This window comes from Tursiops truncatus, chromosome 16 (genome assembly GCF_011762595.2).
Source record: "Tursiops truncatus isolate mTurTru1 chromosome 16, mTurTru1.mat.Y, whole genome shotgun sequence".
NCBI classification, from domain to species: Eukaryota; Metazoa; Chordata; class Mammalia; order Artiodactyla; family Delphinidae; genus Tursiops; species Tursiops truncatus.
In genome coordinates this window covers 82141860-82156553 of record NC_047049.1, presented here as the reverse complement: position 1 = coordinate 82156553, position 14694 = coordinate 82141860, and the positions used below count along the sequence as shown (strand labels likewise).

Below are 14694 nucleotides of genomic sequence, written 5' to 3'. Positions count from 1 at the left end.
CGGCCTCTGCGACAGTGATGAGAACAGCTCAACGGAGCGCACCTCACGCCTGAGAAGAGGGCGCGGGCCGAGCCCCGGCCGCAGGGCGCCCCGGCAGCCGGGCCGACATACCATCATGCCAATGCCAATGGAAGCCTGGGCTACGGCCCTGAGCCCGTCCGAGAGGTTCTCGGTCACCGACCGCCCCAGCAGGGCCGCGTCCGAGGACAGGCGGTTGATCAGCTCTCCGGTGCGCGTCTTGTCAAAGAAAGCGACCTCCTGCCTCAGAACCGAGGAAAAGAGCGAAGCTCTCAACCTATTCACGATGCGCTGACCTGCAAGGCAAAGAGCAGTGGCGTCGGCTTGGGCTCAGCCGCTAACACGCAGCCGCGCGGCCCGAGGTCGGCGCCTCTTCTGAGCCGCAGCCCCGGAGGCCTGTCTGCGCCGGCTCGGGTGCGGTGGGAGCCCGGGCGCACTGATCGGCACGCGCTGCTGACCAGCACCGATCTCCTCTCGGTGCCCACAGCCCGAGGATGCCGAGAACAGGATACAGTAGTAAACGGAATGTGACCAAGAGACTTTCGTAAAGTATAACTTACAGAGAAGTTTTACGACCTTAACTTCTCAAAAGCTAATTTTGCTTCTCCTTCGCAATCCTTTCCTGGATTTAACTTCGAATGGCAAGAACTGGTTACTTATCTACAGAGTATTTCATCAGCTAAATGGCCAGCAACCGACTTGGAGTCGGGTGTGCCGGGCTCTAGCGTCACTGTGGTGTCACCGCCTACTAACAAGCAAGCCTCACAGTGACACGGACCACTATCGCCCGGCTCCGCCTGCAGGGGCGGCACAGCGCGGGGCGCCCGGCTTCTGCGGCCGCCTCACTCAAACCTCCCGGAAGGCACACAGGCGACTGCGCTCCAATTCACGGGAGAGGCAGGTTGAGCACAGAGCACATGATCTACAACAATCCCCAGCCCCGTGTTGGCCCTGTCCCCCACGCGGTGGAGGAAGAGAGGACAACATGGGGGCCGGAGCACAGGGAACCCACGAGATCCGCCCCCCAACCCCCACCCCATGTGGCCCAGGAGGTGGGTCGTGGCACCTGACGTTTGCATGAGGTAGACGCGGACGGCGTTGGCCGCGGCGCCGCACAGGAACACGCCGCCGAGCGCCAGGCAGAGGCGGGTCAGGCTGGAGCTGTAGTCCGCAGAGGGGTTTGTGTAAATGACGTCAATTATCTTCCCCAGGAAGAAGGGGGCGGACATGGTGATGACACTGGACACCGTCAGAAACCCAACTGCAGCTGGAAAACACAAGCAACTCTCCGGTTCATCGGTGCCTCGGCCAAGGGGCAGGGTGCTGAGTTCATCACGCTTCTTTCCCGAATAAACTTTTCAGATCATGTGATGCTCTCAGATGCCGGGAGTCTCCTCCCTTTAGCTCCTGGACCCTTGACTAAAGGGAAGAACCGAGTAGTTTCTGGGGCCAGATCAGGCAGGATGACTGTAAGGGCACTGATCGTCCCCAAGTACCCAGACAAGACGGCTTTTGCTTTACCCTGGTCTGCTGCTCTCTTCTTCCTCAGGAGTAACTGACAGCTAACCACAAAAATCCGTTCTGGCCTCCCTCCCGAGATGACATTTTTCCTACATTCGTGCTACACACTGTTATTTCCTGGCATCTAACTGTATCTTAGCTTGAAGATCAAACTATGCAGGTAAAGCTCTTGATTATGTCTAATATTTCAAAACACTTGAACCTTTGGAAAGCAGTTATGGGCAGCCATTACACATGTGATACGTTCCTTCTTAATATTATTGCTCTGGGAGATAAAGTACCAGAGTATGAGCATGATAATAAAACATGTAAGAACACAACTGTTCACACGGCTTAAAAACAAAAAAGACACAGGACACAGTATCTTTTCAGAAAAGAAAATATCGAGAAAATCCAATTAGGAACAACATGTATCAGATAACAACATTCCTAATAAGAGGAATGCATATTTACACTACACTTTCATCTAATGACTGGCAAAGATCAAAGAATTTGACAGCATGGTGTTGGTAAAGCTGTGGGAAAGGAAGCATTTACACTGCTAGTGGGTGTGCAAACTGGTACAGTTGCAATGGCAGAGCGATGTGATCTAATCAGTCAAAACATAAATGCACATTCCCTTTCATCCACCAATTCTAGCTCTAAGATTCTAACTTACAGATACACTCCCATATGTGTATGCAAAAAATGTACACTCAAGGGTGTTCATTATGACATTGCTTATCCCAGCAAAAGATTCAAAATATCCTAAACGTTCATTAATGGAGAAAAGTTAAATCAATTATGGAGCATTTATTTTATAAATATTATGCAGTCGTTAAAAAGAACGAGGTGAGTCTATAGGAAGAGACATGAAGCCATCCACCAAGATACACTGTTAGTGAAAAAGCCCAGGACACAGATGTTAACATCTGTGGCACTTTTTTGCTTATTGATTTTCAAGCTCATGAATGCACAGAATATCTCCAGGAGAGTAGCAAGAAACAAGTAACAGAGGTTCCTTCTGAAGAGTGGCATCAAGTGACTGGGGCAGGGCGCGTGCCACTGTGCACCTTCTGAGTTTGGTCCCGCTTGGGGCCCAGCTAGCTCCATCACTGGAGAATCAATGGCGAGAACCCCAAGTGGACACAATGAGGGTTGAGCCCTGGGGAATGGGCGCTGCCAACACCCTGCAAACAGCTTCTCTATCTGTGTCTTGCCTAATGCTCACACTTCAGTGAAAGGCTTTACTTTCACAAAACATTAATAAAAAGAGTAGAGAACGAACTCAGTGTGAACCGGTTGTTCAGTTGGCAAACAGAGCTGTAGGAGGAATGTGAGCCTGACTTAAGTCGGGAACACTGCACACACTCTCTCCCCTCCTGGGGGTCTTCTAATGGCCTCCCCTCGGCCTGCTCTGCAGTCCTATCTGTTAATACAGACCCAAACACAGCAGCCTCGCCCTCCGTTCTCCTCCCAGCACTTCCCAACGCTTCACTTGTCTACTGTCTCTCTCCAGTAGGATAAAAGATTTCTGTCTGTTTTGTTCACTGTTGTATCCCCACTGCCTACAGGGACAGGTATATAGGAAAAGCTCAATAAATATTTGTTGGATGAATGAACAAATAAACTGAACTTTGGCAAAGGAGGCATGAAAGCGTATCAGAGTTCGACAACAGCCTAAAGAGAATCGTAAGATCTGGTGGCTCAGGAAGTCCGTGTGTGGCAATGACTCCTTTACCAGAGCCAGAAAGCCCATGTGACTGGCTGAAAACCCCTTTTATCACAACCGAACTGCATAACGTGAACCTGGCCAAGGGCCATTTCCTTCTGCTTTAAGACCCGGGGTCTTGTTTCAAATCGCGTGTTCCTGATGACAGTGCTCAGAGGGACTGGAAGCCCGAAGGGTGTAGGAGGCAAGTGTAGCTCGGGTTCTGCAGGGCACGGTCGTGGCAAACGGGCTGCTCCAGAAAGCAGTGGCCTGGCGAGCCGGGGGTTAACCCGAAAGGCCTGTTTCATCTGTCATCAGCAGCCAGCTTCTCTGGTCTGTTTCTTCCCTTTGGCAAATACTTCAGTAAGTGTAATGTATGCAGAGTGCCATCAAGGTCCATCTCTCCCTCCCGCCTCTAGTTTTCAAACTCAAAGTTACAACTCCGAAATAAGAACCTGTATCTCATGAACACACACTAGTTCTTACACAGTAATGATAATGATTACAAAGAGAAAGGAATTGGGCTGAATCAAAATTCGTTCCAGGATCTCCCCTCTCTTTCCTTTTTATTAAAAAAACAAAAACAAAGAACGATTGACAGCTTGTCTTATTGCCATTTGCCTCTTTCTTCTACAAGTTGAATGTATACAAAAGTTAAATTTTTTTTTCCGCGTTGGGTGGGCTGGATTCCTGTTAATTAAGGTTTTACTACATAGCACCATCTCGGACATTCATGAATCATGTAGATTTGCGCCACAACTATCATCTCTGATTCCTCCCCAAACCCGACAAGCCAAGTATACCATAATCCTTCTGGAAACTCTTCCCCACCTTTTCTCCATGGTTAAGCATCTTGCTTGTTCCTATCCTTGCTTGACGGGTCCCAAGCAACTGTCATCTGTCTCTTGACAGGTATCTTCAAGTATCTTTCCGTTACCCTCATTCTACTGCATCACAGCGTTCAAAGAATAAGAGAAATCTCCTCCAAAAGAAGGGGGATGGAAAACCTGAAACAGAGGCTGTTGGGAGAAGGGCTGTGGCCGGTAGACAGCTCCTGGATGGACAGGTCTGGGGGGCGGAGGAGGCTCTCAAGCATGTCTATCACCACTGGATACGGGACAGATCTTTTAATGACTCGTCTGCTCACTGTGCTGGGCAGGTGCAGCTACCCCCGTGTCACTCAAGTACTAAGGCACCAACCACCCACCACTCTCTGAAGCGTTTGATATGCACTCTCTCCAACAATGCTTTTATCACCCTCATTTTTGTTTCCAGAGAGGAAACTCAAGCACAGAGAGGTGAGGGAGCTTGCCCAAGGTCACCCAGTTCATACACTGAAGAACCACATTCTGAGACAAAGCTTGTCTTCTTCTCACATTCCAAGCCAAGAACACAGCAGGGGCCTCGCCTGGGGGTGAGGGCAGCCAGGGAGCAGGAAGGCTGCAGGATAAAGCTGGAACAGGGACTCTGGTGCAGAGAAGTACTGAGAAATAAAATGGAGGCATACTAGGCTCCGGGTTCTAAAGTAGAACTGGGACTCTGCAGCAAGGCAGGCCTAAGAGCCTCGGGCTGGGGAGTGAGACAGTCAGATTTGCATTTTACGTGATCCACTCTGGCAGCAGAGTGAAAAGAAAGGACCTGAGGCTCCCCTGATCCAGGCGAGAGGGGAACTGGGGTGAAACGGGGAGGGGCAGAGGGGATACGGACAGTGACAAGGACTGCAGATATTTTTAAGAACTAGATTCTATAGGACCTGAGAATTTCAGATTTGGGAAGTATGTTGGGAAGGTCAGTTCTGAAGTTGGGACTGACAGGGTCTGCCATCTAGCTGTTTGACCTTGAGTGGGTCACTCAAACTCTCTGTGCCTCAGTTTCTTCATCTGTCAAATAGCAATAAAAAGAATCCCTCCCTCACAGAAATGTTGTGAGGAGAAATTACACACACACACACACACACACACACACGTAAAGCCTCTGGCCCAGTGCCCAGTACCTAGTAAACAGTAAGTATCCGCTATTATCTATATTACAGCTGTCACCGCAAGGCGTCAGGAATGACCCGTGTCCCTGCCAGCAGCTCCACTCTCTGACGGGTGGGACAGAGGAGGAAAGGAGCTTTCTGTGTCTACAGGGAACAAAGGAGTAGAGGCCCGGTGCAGGCTGGAGGCTGAGCTAGCCCGGCATCTAGCTAAGCTGGACAGGGCAGGAGGTGAAGGGGGCTGACAGCCAGCAGGAAGCGGAGGGTGAGGAAGCCTCGCAGGCTCGTGGAGTGACCTGGAGAACAAAGGTCTGGGCAAGGCAAGAGCGTCGGGTGCTCCTGTCCAGCAGACACGCGACGGGCGCCGCCCACAGAACTTAAAATCTTCTAGCTGCCACATTTAAAAGAAACTGGTAAAATTAATTTTAATACTGTATTTTATTTGTATATTTGGATCCAATATATCCAAAATATTAATCAACATGCGATGAACATTAAAAAGTAAAGAAAGTTCACAATTCTTTTTCCATACTAAGTCCTTTCAAAATCTGGCGTGTATTTCCGTCTTGAATCAACTCTGACTAGCACATTTCGCAGCACAGATACAGAATGTTCATGTTTTCTCTGCAACGTGGTACTTCCGTAGGGCTTTCTGGAGCAGTCTCCATTGCGGAGGCTCAGCCTCACTGTCCCACCAGTGCTGTCCTTGTCAGACCCTCTGTCCCGACTTGGGCTGCAGGAAACATGCTTCGCCCTCTCCTTGCTTACCGCACCCACTGGTTTCACCACTCTGTTCATTTTGGTCACGTCACGGTCTATCTCCATAAAATGTAAGTACAAATGCAGCAAAAGCTCCTGGCGGGCATCAGGTTCTGAGAACTGTCCTCTTCTCAAACCACACAGGCCCTTATCAGTGTTTAAGTGAACACCCTGGGGGTGGAGGGCTGGACGTGCACCTGCCACATCTGACCAGGGGCCTGCCTGCAAAGCGTGAGCAAGACAAGCTCCCCTGCACCGGGCCCGCCGCACAGAGACCCTCCATCGGCATCTCACGGCCCCCTCCTAACTCCCAACCCCACGCAGGGCGCAGCCTGCCTCTAACTCCCTGGGAGCCCCAGCAGCCGCTTCTATCTGCCAGGCCCAGCAGGACGGCTCTGACCAGTTACCTCTTATCCCATCAGCCCACAGGGGCTCCGCAGTGAGCTCCTCCATCTTTTAAGACTCCTGTGACCAAGGTGATAAGACGAAGAATTATCAGTGAAAAAAGACTGCAGAGCAACCTTGTAGGCCACAGCTGTTGGAAGATATCTGCAAATTCCTACATAAAGTGAGACACAGGGAGGAGGGGCCGCGGAGAGCATCGAGGACTGTGGTTCCTTTAGAAGAGAAATGAAAATGACTGTTCTCAGCAGACACCTATAAACATTTCAAATGGCGGACCCTGTTTTTAAAGTTTCTGACACAAATCACTTAAGACCAAAGTTTTCTGGTCACACAGTTCAGGCAGCATGCTCACCAAACTACTGAACACAGATGAAAACACTGTTATTCAAACGTACAGCGGAATTTTTGAAAAAGGATTTTTGTATTCCTTTTCCTAAAAATTAACAAATTAACATTGTAATTCCTTCTCTTCAACTCAGCTGTTTTTGGCCTCTTCATTTAAAAGTACACACACATACACACACACACACACACACACACACAGGCTAAGGACTAGACACAGAAAGATGAGGCAGACACAGCCCCTTTCCCAAGCAGCTCACAGGCCAGTGAGAGCTCCTAGCCTCAAAATTTTCTTTTAAAAGAGGAAAAAGGAAAAAAACTTTATTTCCATAAAAATACACGCACAACCAACTGAGCGATGAGATAGTTCTCTTTATACCTCAGTAATACCAAGAAGCCCCCTAAACTGCAACAGTCAGTGAGAGGTATAAATGTTCCCACTCTACTGCCCTCCTCCACGGCACCAACCTGCCCTACATCACAAATAGCTCTCTAGGACTATCCTTCCTAAAGCAATGGACTTGTAACAAAAAAAGGTGGGATTCTCTCCTCTTTCAAGCCTAAGAACCTCACAAGCCCTCATTGCAAGCCCTCATCACACGTGCAGTTTCATCTCCAGTCACATATCTTTTCATCAATGTTTCTCCCCCACTAAGCTGCAAGCCCCAGCAGGAGCGGGAACCATGCTTCTTCCTGCTCATCAGTGGAACCCAAGGGCCTAGCACACAATGAGACTCAATATTTATTAAAGAAACGAAGACTTGGAGAAGTCTCAAAACCTTTGAGATCTTACAAGGCCCTTGCATTTAAACATTTCTCCATTTATGGCTAAAATGACAAGCTATACAAAAATCTGTTTATCTGGATTTTGTTTCTAAAGATATTCTTTTTTTTTTTTTTGCGGTACGCGGGCCTCTCACTGTTGTGGCCTCTCGCGTTGCGGAGCACAGGCTCCGGACGCGCAGGCTCAGCGGCCATGGCTCACGGGCCCAGCCGCTCCGCGGCATGTAGGGATCTTCCTGGACCGGGGCACGAACCCGTGTCCCCTACATCGGCAGGGGGACTCTCAACCACTGCGCCACCAGGGAAGCCCTAAAAATATTCATTTTGATTTCTTTTTAAAAATTACTTAATTATGATTTAGTTGGGTTATGAGTCACAGTTTCTCAACACTTCTGGAGTTTACAGATCACTGATCACGACCAGTGTTGACTCTTCTGATAAGAACTTAGTAACTTCCTGCCTACCACCCAGGAGACAAAAGCAGGGGACAAACCTTAAAAGTTTACACTGCTTTGCTTCACAGAGTAAAAATATTGTTGGCTGCTTAATAAACTTGCCTGAAGCACGCACATATGACAACACTGGTTTATTTGGGGCTAGGATTAATTTTACAAAGATACGGGGAAAAAACCCAGGTCATTCTGAGAACGCCAGCAAAGTAAAAACGGAACAGACCCGAAAACTGCAACACTGAGATGCTACCCCATTTGTATAATACGTATCAAGATAAGAAAACAAACATTAGCTCTGGGAGCAGATTCCTGGCGGGCCTGCCGGCTCCACACCGCTACAGCAGGCGCGCTCTGTCCGCGCTCCAGGTGGGGACGCCCAGGTAGAGGCACCCCGTCCTCCGCACCGTTTCCAGTGGCCCCGGGTCCCCCTGCCGCCACCGCAGTGCCCCTCTCGGCGGCCCCGGACCTCGCGTGTGTAAGGTCGCGGTGACCGCGGGGAGGGGACGGGGGCCCTACCTGCCAGCCTCCGGCGCTCGGGCTGCGCCAGCCTTAGGAGCTTCTGGGCCTCCGAGCGCCCGGCAGCCACGGGCCGCTGCAGTGGGTCGTGTCCGGGGGTCGCCGCGGCCGCAGGCAAGGCCGGCTCGCGCAGCCAAGCCTCGCCCCCGGCCCGCGCGACCGCCGCTGGGCCACCGGGGAGCGCGGCGCGCGGGAGCCGGGGGACGCCGGGCCCGGCGAGCGCCCCGCACCTGGAGGGCCCGGAGGGCCGCGTCCACAGCGCCAGGAGCCGCGCCAGGCCCGCGCCGCCCGCGGGGCTGCCGGGACCCCCGCCCGGGCAGCGGCCCGCCCGGCACCGCGGGGCTCGCGCGGCTTCGCCACCCTCGAGGAGCGATGGCCCCGAGTCCCCAAGCCGCGCCGGCGCCAGGAGCGTCGGCGGCGGCCGGGTCCCGGGGGCGCGGGCGGCTGGGCCCCGCCTCAGGAGCAGCCGCAGCGGCCAGGCCGGGGGGCCGCGCATGGCGCCGCGTCCGAACCTTGCGCCTCGGTCCGCAGCCTCTCCTGCGCTCGCCGCCGCCGCTCGCCGGCTTGGACCCCCGCCCCGACGCCCGCCCCATCCCGGCCCGCGCGGCCCCGCCCCGGGGCGGCTAGCCCGGCCCCGACCACCCCCGGGCGCCCCGGCCCGCAGCGCCCCCCACAGGGCAGCCCAGCGATTGGCGCGCCGCCGGAGCCGCAGTGGCTGAGGCGGAAGAAAGCGCCGCGCGCCGCTACGCCTGCGCACTGCCGCGCGGGGAGCAGTTTCGCCCTCCTCTGCCCCTCCGGAAGAACCTGGGAGCGGCGCGGGCCCTTTCTCACGCCCGCGCACGGCGGAGCGCGCAGGCGCGATCACACGGGCCCGGCGCCTGAAAGAGGAGAGCGGACAGCGCGCTGCGGCAGTGCGCGGGCCTGGGGACCGCTGTGCGGGACGGCCTTGGCGGTGAGTGAAACTTGGGTCTCTGAGAGGGAAGGGGTCATCTCTTAACGTGGACAGACGTGCGGGAGCGGACGTGGCCCGGGCGCGCCGGCCGCTCCGAGTAAGGCCGGGCAGAACGCGCAGTGTTTTAATACCCGAGCGCGGAAAGGAGGAGGGGAGGGTCTAAACCCACTGGGACGCGGAGACTTCACGGCAGGGTGTCTGTACCCCGGGGCCTGGTCCTTATCTAAGAGTCGTGGTTCGGGAAGGTGGATAGCTTTTTGTTGACTCGTCAGTATTTTAAACGCCGGGACTCGGGTGAGGCCAGTGAGAGGCAATTGCCTCAGTTGCAGTATTTATGGATTCGAAAAAAAAAGTCAATAATCAAGGTAAGTATTTTAGTTAAAAAATTTTTAAAGGCCAAAATTAATGCAGAAAACCCCATAATGAACAATATATCAAAATATCAAATGCAGGATCTGCCCCCGCACTTGTACGAGCCCACCTCTCTCTCCTCACCTTGATCCCAGCCCTGGAAGCTTTATTTCCAAAACCAAGCAGTTAGCAGCTTTATTTGCCAATTTGTTTGTTTAATTTTTTTGCGTTAAAATACCGTTTATCTTGATTACTGGGGCTATTTAGGGTTCCCCTAAATTTTGCCCCTAGGAGAGTGCCTCACTTACCGCCCCCTACTTGGGGCCCTGGTAGATAAAGACTGTAGGACTTTTGAGGAGAAGTACCCATAATGGAAAGATAATGCGGGATTAAATCGCTCTCTAAATGCCCCTGTGAAGACAGCAGGAAGCATGCCATCCTCTAAATTCCAACCTCTGAGAGCCAGGGGGGCATGGAGTCCCCCCAGGTTACCTTAGGTCAGCCTCTCCCTGGTGTCTGCATTCTAGAATGCAAGCTGTGATTGAAGCTGACGCTGCTGATTTATGAGTAGGTATGTCCTACTGGGAAAGATTTTGTTAGGTGACTTCTGCAAACAAGAGAGATACGGTGCCTCATACCCCACATCATGTCAGAGAATGACCTTCTCCCAGTTGGAGAGAAAGTGACAATTTTAACTCAAATCTAATCTTCCTCTTCTTTTCTGTTTCCTACTTTCCAGAAAACTGCTGCTGATCGCTGGGGAGGGCAGGATTGGCCTTTGCTTTCTGCCTTCCCTGGAATGAAGTCCGCCAGGCCTTTTCAGCCAGCAATCTCTGGGGCCTGGAGTCAAAAGAAAAATACCTGAAGTGTAGCTGATGAAAAAACCAAAACTCTCTGTGTTGCTTGCATTTCTAACAGTCAGTTGATAATCTGAAAATTATCCCTGACAAAACTGTCATGCTTAAAAAAAAAAACAAAAAAACCCCACCCAGCTATCATATGATATTCAAGGCAAGAATTTTTTTATTTACTAGCAAAGAATCTAAAGAAAACATCCGTGGCTCTTTAAAAAAAAAATACAATGGGGGAATGGAGCAGGGAATAATAATTGGCTGAAAGCTCATCTGGACTTATATAGTCATCACACCAAAAAAAAAAAAAGTGAAAGTGTGGCCTGCTCTAAATATATATATTCAATATATATTGGCAATTTTATATATATATATGTGTGTGTGTGTGTGTGTGTGTGTGTGTATTCCCATTTTAAAATAAGGATAACTTCTCACTGCCTTTTTAGAAGTTAGTATAAAATTCCTTGGCCACTGAAAAGGGCAAGAAATGCTCTAAGGTGACTTTGGGAAAGAAGGGAAAAAGCCACTTAGATGTGAGTGGATTAGTAGTACAAAATTCCTCAGGAAAGCAAGGAAAGGCTGCACATTAATTCTGAGACAACAAGCAGAAGTTCAGATGCTACCCACAGCGAGACAGAAAGGGCTCTCGGCAGAGGGGTGACTGAACCAAGTAGTAAAATCTGGCCCTTGGTGAATAGATGCTTAATAGGTTAGGCGGCCAGTAGGTGTCGAATTCAAAAAGGATGTCTTTTGGCTGAAACTTGAGATCAGTTGAGACTACTTCAGGAACAGCTCCACGTGTGGGTCCTTGTCAGTCTCAAAGGGCGACAAGGTGGACAACAGGAGGGGACCCCCCTCGGAGCACAATAGCACGGGAAGCAGACAGAAGTCTCCCCGGCCTGCAGTCTGATCTGTGATCTAATGGGGGATCATTTGACCCTTCTTAGTTCATTTCTTTTTCTCTGCAGCTTGCAGCTCGTCCTGTCAGGGACAGGGTGGCAGGGTGATGGCTGAAGGTGGAGCATACAGTTCAGTGAATCACAAACGAAAGGACTAGGATCCACAGGGGGCAGAAGTGCTTTGTAAGTTCCTCTGAAATTAAGCTTTTGGTAAGTCATCCACCCTGTGCTTACAGCAAATGCCGATATGGCTCAGGCAGGCTGAATGCAATGTATGTAGAAGGTGTCAGCCTCTTTGGCTTTTACCTTGTCTTTCTCACCTTCTCCCAAAAGATTCTAGAGAAAGGTTGTTATGGGTTAAATTGTGTCCCTCCGAAAAAGGTATGTTGAAATCCTAAACCCCAGTACTTCAGAATGGGATCTTACTTGGAAATAGAGTTATTGCAGATATAGTTCAGATGAGGTCATTTTGGAGATGGAGCAGGGTGTCCTTATAAGAAGGTGTCCATGTGAAGACAGAGACACACGGGGAAAATGCCACGTGATGACAAAGGCAGAGACGGCAGTTATACAGCTGCAAGCCAAGGAACACCAAAGATGGCCAGCAAATCACCAGAAACTGCCAACAGGCAAGGAGGGATTCCCTACAGGTTTCAAAGGGAGCGTGGCCCTCCGAAACCTTGATTTCAGAATTCTACCCTCTAGAGCCATGAGACAATAAATTTGTTTTAACACCCAGTTTGTTTTTGTTTTATTAAGGTAGCTTTAGGAAAGTAGTACAAAGGTCAGTATCTCGTCTGATACTGCAACACATGCTCACTGTTTGTCCACTTACTCATGTTTGGCCAAAAAAGCAACTGAGTTATTCAGGCTACTTTATTTATTTATTTTTTAAAAATATTTATGTTTTTATTTATTTGGTTGCACTGAGTCTTAGTTGTGGCACGTGGGCTCCTTAGTTGTGGCATGCAAACTCTTAGTTGCGGCATGCATGTGGGATCTAGTTCCCTGACAATGGATGGAACCCGGCCCCCCTGCACTGGGAGAACAGAGTCCTAACCACTGCACCACCAGGGAAGTCCCTATTCAGGCTACTTTAAATAGTCAGTTTGCAGATCACATCTGGTACAGTGCTTAACTTTATTATACCAAAAAGTATGTTCAGCAGCTATCCAGATTTCAGGCTACACAAAGAACCTTGCATGATCTAATGAAATGTAGCTCGGGACTGTTCCACAAAAGACAGCATAAATGAAACTAGACGGTGCACCTGATTCTATGCTCTTTATAACATTTAGGTATGGTATTATTTCTCATGTTAAGAGGCTGAGGTTGTACCCAGATATACAGAAAACGTACCCATACGCTATTACTCTTCTCATTCGGTTCTAGTTTCACCTCATGCTTAAAGATGCAAGGTTGACTGCAGGGTATATGATAACTGTATTTTTCAATCCAAAATATAAGATCTTAACACCATCATTCCCATTCCAATTTGTAGATTTTTAACTATAAAATTAGGTGCAGACCAAATAGAAAAATGGGCAAAGAAAATGAACAGGCACTTCACCCAAAAGGAAATTCAAATGGCTCAGACATATTAAAAAAAAGAAAAAAAAGGTGTTCTATCTAATTTATAATGAGACATGAAAATTAAAATGACAAGCAGATACCCTATTCCTTTAACAATTTAGTGATGATCAAAAAGTTCAACTATAGGGGCTTCCCTGGTGGCGCAGTGGTTGAGAGTCCGTCTGCCGATGCAGGGGACACGGGTTCGTGCCCCGGTCTGGGAAGATCCTGCGTGCCGCGGAGCGGCTGGGCCTGTGAGCCATGGCCGCTGAGCCTGCGCGTCCGGAGCCTGTGCTCCGCAACGGGAGAGACCACAACAGTGAGAGGCCCGCATACCGCAAAAAAAAAAAAAAAAAAAAGTTCAACTATATTGTATTGATGAGAGTGAGGTATAAAAATAGGCAAGGCTGATGTAAATTGCCACAGTAGTTCTGGAAAGCTCTTATATCTATTAAAAATTTAAATGCATATATCCTTTGATCCTGCAGACGCCCCCAGGATTTTAAAAAATAGACTTTTATTTTCCTAGAGCAGTTTCATGTTCACAGCAAAATTGAGTGGAAAGTAGAGAGTTCCCATGGACCCCTTTTTCCTACACACAGCACAGCCCCCTAACCACCACACCCCCACCAGACGGGACATTTGTTACAATGGATGAACCTCCATTGATGCATCATCGTCACCCAGAGTCCATAGCATACATGAGGGTTCGCTCTTGCTGCTGTACATGCTGTGGATTTTAACAAGTGTATAATGACATGTGTCCACCGTAATAGTACCATAGAGAGTATTTTCAGTGCTCTGAAAATCCCCTGTGCTTTGCCTATTCATCCCTCCCTCCCTCCAACCCCCTACAACCACTGATCTTTTTACTGTCTCCATAGTTTTGCCTTTTCCAGAATTCCATATAATATAGTTGGAATCATACAGCATGTAGCATTTCAGATTATCTTCTTTCACTTATAATATACATTTAAGTTTCCTCCATGACTTTTCATGGCTTGATAGTTCATTTCTTTTTATTATTGACTAATATTCCATTGCCTGGATGTACCACAGTTTATTAATCTATTCACCTAGTGAAGGACATCTTGGTTGCTTCCTAATTTTGACGGTTATGAATAAAGCTGCTATAAACATCTGTGGGCAGTTTTTTGTGTGGATGTAAGTTTTCAACTCCTTTGGGTAAACACAAAGGAGCACCACTGTTGGATCATAACATTAGAGTATGTTTAGTTTTGTAAGAAACTGCCAGACTTCCTTCCAAAGTGTCTGTATATTTTGCGTTCCCACCAGCAATGAATGGGAGTTCCTGTTGCTCCACATACTCGTCAGCATTTGGTGTTGTCAGTGTTTTGGATTTTAGCCATTCTAATAGGTGTGTCACTTCTAGGAATTTAGGCTATATGTATACTCCCACATGTGTGGAATGATAAATATGTACCAAATATTTATTACAGTATTGTTTATAATAGCAAGACTGTAATTTACAGTCCAGCATTAGGGCATTAGTTAAATAAATTGAGGTACATTCATGCAATGGAAGACCATGCGGTCTTCAAAAAAATGAGGCAGCTCTACATGCACCAATTTGGAACCATACCC

The 14694-nt window shown here is 49.3% G+C and overlaps 1 protein-coding gene across 1 annotated transcript in view; it reads right to left on the bottom strand.

Annotated features, from left to right (window-relative positions):
• ABCB10 (ATP binding cassette subfamily B member 10) overlaps positions 1-8970 on the bottom strand; it is a 32181-nt gene extending 23211 nt beyond the window's left edge. The window contains exons 1-3 of the mRNA XM_033841466.2: positions 8465-8970; positions 1085-1285; positions 112-314 (exon numbers count right to left, since the gene is read on the bottom strand). Coding sequence (XP_033697357.1) covers positions 112-314; positions 1085-1285; positions 8465-8960 — 900 coding nt within the window. The 5' untranslated portion in view covers positions 8961-8970. The remainder of the gene's footprint in view (positions 1-111; positions 315-1084; positions 1286-8464) is intronic.
• Positions 8971-14694: the final 5724 nt, after the last annotated feature.